Below are 5,792 nucleotides of genomic sequence, written 5' to 3'. Positions count from 1 at the left end.
TCCCTGCTTCAATGGGCTGCTTGAAGCCAGGACTGGGTAATTCCTTCCAGATGTCTTGATTTCTTCGGCCTTGTCTTAACCTCTTCCTTACTGTTGTTGCCCTTCTGCCTCCTCCAACTTAAGGGGGTCTTAACTACAGAGGTTGTGGGTGTTTTAACAGGGTGGAGGAGGGAGCAGGGGTGAAGGGAGCGGAGAAGGAGATGTGGAGTGGGGAACCTTGAGGGAGGGAAACAGCGGCAGCCAAGGCAGGGGGATAGGAGGAGGGATAGGCGGGAGGGAGGAGAAGGAGAAAGAGAAATTGGCCATTAAAAGCCCTCTCTGAGCTAGAGGCCCGGTTCTGAACTACAATGAATTCAATTAACTTGATTGCCAATGTGTGCAGAGACAGGCAGTGCATGCTAGGAGGCCACCACCTGATTCCCAGCTTTCCTGCAGCGGCAAGATAGGTGCCCTGGCTTTGTAGATATATATCCTGGCGTTACAAGTTCTAAGTGATAAACTCTGAAAACATAGTTATTTATATAGTTTTTCCTCATCCAGGAAGAGAAAACACAACAATTTCCTGGAATAAGCAAAACATCTCCATACTTTGCTTTGAAATGAATTTCTCATGTAAGTTCGATATGCTATTATTACCATCTATAACCAGTACATACCCAAAACAACACCACTGACACGGCATTTCCCGGGGTGTTCGGGCTCTGGTTCTGTAAGAATAAGATCTTCCACAGCTCCTTCCTTAACAGTAAGCAGTGGGGTATTCAGGATTTCTTTCTGTCAAAAGAGAATGCCAGCTGAAACACCGCAGTTAAACAATCACTATTACCTTTCCTGTGCTCGTGCCCTATCCTTACCTGCATATTCTGTTTATAAAGTTTCCTGTCAATTTGAGCTCTCAGACCCCACACAGCTGGTCCCTTACGCCGGTTTAACACTTTGTAATGCACACCAGACTGGTCACAGACGCGAGAACACAGGCCATCCAAGGCATCTACTTCTCTCATCAAATGCCCCTTTCCGATGCCACCAAAGGAAGGATTACATGACATCTGACCTACAGAGAATAGACATAGACAAAATAAATTTATGAGCGCTTTGCATATAGAGGGTGTTTAATAAGGAAATGTTTGTACAGGTGACTATAATCATTTCATATGATAAAAAATAGGAAACTTGAAACATATACCAGGAAGAAAATCCCAAAGTCCCAATAGAATGCAAAAATTGCCCAGAGCATCCTGGAAGACAAACTACTGCCTGAACTTTATTTTGAATATTTTTTTCTCTCTCTTTAAAAAGAAACAAAGAGGGAAAAATATCCTTCATCTGCTGAAAGCTGTAATACCTGAATGTGACATCTGGAACTACTGTAGCCATTCTGCAACCATGAGGCTAGCTAGCTTGAGACAAGCTAAGCTTGGCATAATGGAGATACGGAAGGAGTCTGAATCCCTAGACGTTGCTGGCTTGCTGAATTAATCAACCTCAGATTCAATCTAGGTGCTAACTTCTTGAGATAATAAATTCTTCTTTTTGTTTGAATAAGAACTTTCAGGGTCTGGCACTATGTAAGCAATGAATATTTACTAATATTTAACTTATTTCACAGGTCAGTGTAAAATATTCTCTGCCTGTGATATTTCACTTTTTTTTAGAGACAGGATCTCACTCTGCTGGCCAGGCTGGCTGGAGTGCAGCGACAAGATCATAGCTCACCGCAGCCTCCAACTCCTGGGCTCAAGGGATCTTCCCAACTCAGCCCCCAGAGTAGCTGGAACTACAGACAAACCCCACCATGCCCAGCTAATTTTTTAATTTTTTGTAGAGACAGGGTCTGCTATGTTGTCCAGGCTGGTTTCAAACTCCTGGCCTCAAGTGATCCTCCTGCCTCAGCCTTCTGAGTCTCAAGGACTACACCTAGCTAATTTTTCTATTTTTTTGTAGAAACAAGGTCTCGCTATGTTGCTCAGGCTGGTTTTGAAATCCTGACTTCAAGTGATCCTTCTACCTCAGCCTCCCAAAGTGAGAGAATTACACTCATAAGCCATGGTGCCCAGCCTCCTGATCTTTCACTTTTTTTTTTTTTTTTTTGAGGCAGAGTCTCACTCTGTTGCCTGAGCTAGAGTGCCGTGGCATCAGCTTAGCTCACAGCAGCCTCAACTCCTGGGCTCAAGCAATCCTCCTGCCTCAGCCCTTGGAGTAGCTGGGACTACAGGCATGTACCACCATGCCTGGCTAATTTTTTCTATATATTTTTAGTTGTCCAGCTACTTTCTTTCTATTTTTAGTAGAGACATGGTCTCACTCTTGCTCAGGCTGGTCTCAAACTCCTGAGCTCAAAGGATCCTCCTGCCTCGGCCTCTCAGAGTGCTAGGATTACAGGCATGAGCCACCGTGCCCGGCCTGTAATCTGTTTTAGATATTGCTACTTGTAAAAACGACTTAGCATTTAGCTCTTATTATAGTTAATTTTTTAAAAATCTCCGAATCTAATTTCTGACATTTTCCTTAAACTTTCATCCCTAGAAATGTCTCCTCATACATAAGAAAAAACAAAAACCAACCCTAAGAATAAATTGTTGAAATCCCACCACTTCCTTATATTGCTAAACTAAATAAATTCTATGGTACTTTATTGAAATAGTACATATTACTATATATCTATTTATAAAATTTACATTTGTGAAAGTGTAAAGAAATCCTCGGATTTTAAATTGCTCAAAACTTTTTCTCAAGGAAATATATGCATCGATGTTGAGCCCCTCTCCTTATAAGAATAAAAGTTAAACATATCACACTCTTCTGCTTAGCTCTCAAAGACTTTCCCAACATAACACTCCAGGAAATAAGCATTCATTCCCAATCATTTGGAGTTGGCATAAGAAATAAACTCTATTGGTCATTTGTGCTCTTAAATAGAGCCTACTAACATCTGAAGTGTGGTACCAGTTCTTGGGGTAAGTAGTGATAATGAAACTGTATAAATCAGTCGATTCCTCACCCTACTAAAGAATTTAAGGCGGGGTACAGTGGCTCATGCCTGTAATCTCAACACTTTGGGAGGCCGAGGTTGGAGGATTGCTTGAAGTCAGGAGTTTGAGACCAGCCTGGGCAACATAGTGAGAACCTATCTGTACAAAAAAATAGAAGAATTAGCTAGGCATGGTGCTGCATGCCTGTAGTCCCAGCTACTCAGGCCCCTGAGGTGGGAGGATTGCTTGAGCCCAGGAGTTTCAGGTTGCAGTGACCTATGATGATGTCTCTGCACTCCAGCCTGGGTGACAGAGCGTCTGTCTCTAGAAAAAAAGTAGAATTTAAGTCAGCAATGTAGAAAAACTTATGGTAAAACAACAGCCGATATCAGACCATTTAATACTAGCCAGGCACTGTTCCAAGTAACTTATATGTTATTTTCCGACTTAAATTTTACAGCATCTCTATGAGGTTGGTATTGTTGCCATTTCTATTTCATAGAGAAAGAAACAGAGGCTAACTTGTCCTTTGTCCAAGGTCACACAGTGGAGCTTAGGTTAGAATTCAGAATATCTAGCAATCTCTTTAACGAGAAGGTCCCTCCATGAAATGCATAGGTGATGGCACACAGAATAAACAGGCTCAGGAAGCCTCTCTTTTTGTCATAAAAGGCAAAAAATAGTTTACCAACAATTACTATTTTCCAGGTTACTATAAAACAAACTTTCGGCCTCTTAACTTCAAAAGGAGGAGAGCTGGGGGAGGGGGGAAGGGCAACCTAAACATCTGTACCCCCATAATATGCTGAAATAAAAAAAAGAAAAAAGAGGAGAGCTGGTTAGGGTGGCTCTCATGCCTATAATTCCAGCAATTGGGGAGTCTGAGGAAAAGCTGAGGCAGGAAGATGGTTTGAGGTCAGGAGTTGGAGACTAGCCTGGGTGACAGAATGAGAGACCCCCCCCTCAAAAAAAAAAGGAAATATTAGCAGATGGTGTGATTAAATCACAATGGGACAATTCTTGCATTCTGCTTTCCTGTGAATCTCAACTTTCTAAGCCAAAGCTATCTTTCTTTGCTGAGGTCAAGTAGAAATACTTGAGACTCCACTATATCAAATTACCATAAAAATGAGACTTTTAAGATAGAATTGTCATTTTATAAGCTCATCTATAACAGTCATTAAAATATCTCTGAAATGTATTTATCTAAACACGAAACTCAGATCATACTATGTTGATGGAATATGGGTTTTGAAGCCCATGTTGTGGCACGAGCCTATAGTTCCAGCTACTGGCTAGGCTAAGGTGGGAAGATCACTTGAACCTAGGAGTCCCAAGCCGTACGTGCCATGATTTTGCCTTTGAGTAGCCACCACACTCCAGTCTGGGTAACAGAACTTTGTCTCTGAAAAAAATTTAAAAATAAAAAACAACGATTGTTTAACAAACAATTATTACTAGCGTTAACCCTTTATCTAAAGTAACAAGATAGTAGAAGGTAAACACAACAATGAACTAAGAAGCTACCAGCCAGTATGCTTGAAGTTCCTTTCCCAAAACACCGCTCCGCCCCCCAAAAATGACTACTTGTGTCAACAGCAACATATGCTGAGATCCACAGAAACATTATCTGTGGTCCGCATACAGACTATTGCAGAGCTCTGGCCCAACAAGACACAGATGAAGGCTAAAACCACAGGAGCTTGGATTCTCATTAGCCTTGGGGTAGGGAAAAGGTCGCTCCCATCACACCGTGGGAGGGAGGAAAAGTTGCAGCCCGCTTCCTACGCCAAGCGCCACACCACCCTAGCTCCTCACCGATCGTATCCACGCGGTGCGTGAGGAGCAGAGTCCGGGAGCCACACCGAGCGGCAGCAGCGGCTGCCTCGGTCCCGGCATGTCCTCCACCAATGACTACCACGTCGAAGTGCGGAGTCCCCGGTGCCGCGCTGTCACCGCAGAACCGGGCCAACCGAAGGTGCTGTTTGGCGAGGGAAGCCACGGCCCAGCGGCCACAGCCTCGGACGGAGAACATGCTGGGAGAAAAATCTATGTGACTTTGAACCTGACACGCGCGAGGTACAAAAAACTTACGCGACAAGAGAAAATCTATAGGGCGCAGCCATCTTGCCCTAATGCCGCGACGTAACGCGTCTACGTCCAGCGTCGCCGCTGATTGGCGGTTTGGCGCGAGTTTCCCAGCGAAGGGAGACACAGTGACAGCTCAGGTGCTCTGGAAGGTGTGTGCCTTCTTTCCTGGCCCTTGTCGGCTTTCCGATTCCTATGCCTCTGGGTGGGTGGCTCCTGCTGAAGATCACCTTTTGTCCTTTCTTAGGCGTTGCAGTCCTTATCGCCAGGTGGCCACCACGAACAATGAATTTGATCACTTTGCCTTATCAGATTCTTCCGATACACTATCATCTTGACTTCCGTTTGTTTATGAAAAGTAGAGTCTTAAAATAGGAATAGAGTTTAGCCGGGGCTGGCGCCCTGGCTCACGGCTTAATCCTAGCACTTTGGGAGGCCAAGGCGGGAGGATTGCTTGAGGTCAGGAGACAAGCCTGAGCAAGAGCGAGACCCAGTCTGTACAAAAAGTAGAAAGAAAAAAAAAAATTAGCCGGTCGGTGTGGCACGTGCCTGTAGTCCCAGCTACTCAGGAGGCTGAGGTGAGAGGAGCACTTGAGCCCAGGAGTTTCAGGTTGCAGTGAGCTATGATGCCTCTGTTGCACTCTAGCCCAGGTGACAGAGCGAGACCCTTTCTCAAAAATAAAGTAAAATAATAAAGTAAATTAAAATAAAATGACTTGAAAGGAGTTCAAG

General features: G+C 44.1%; 1 protein-coding gene across 1 annotated transcript in view; it reads right to left on the bottom strand.

Annotated features, from left to right (window-relative positions):
- Window positions 1-5,124, bottom strand: part of MTO1 (mitochondrial tRNA translation optimization 1) — a 24,489-nt gene extending 19,365 nt beyond the window's left edge. Inside the window, 3 exon segments of the mRNA XM_012646068.1 lie at window positions 637-774; window positions 855-1,054; window positions 4,791-5,124. Coding sequence (XP_012501522.1) covers window positions 637-774; window positions 855-1,054; window positions 4,791-5,007 — 555 coding nt within the window. The 5' untranslated portion in view covers window positions 5,008-5,124.
- Window positions 5,125-5,792: the final 668 nt, after the last annotated feature.

Source organism: Propithecus coquereli, unplaced genomic scaffold (genome assembly GCF_000956105.1).
Source record: "Propithecus coquereli isolate 6110/MARCELLA unplaced genomic scaffold, Pcoq_1.0 Scaffold24, whole genome shotgun sequence".
Taxonomy (NCBI): Eukaryota; Metazoa; Chordata; class Mammalia; order Primates; family Indriidae; genus Propithecus; species Propithecus coquereli.
The sequence above is the reverse complement of the archived record's forward strand: the minus strand, read 5'-3'. Positions and strand labels throughout refer to the sequence as shown.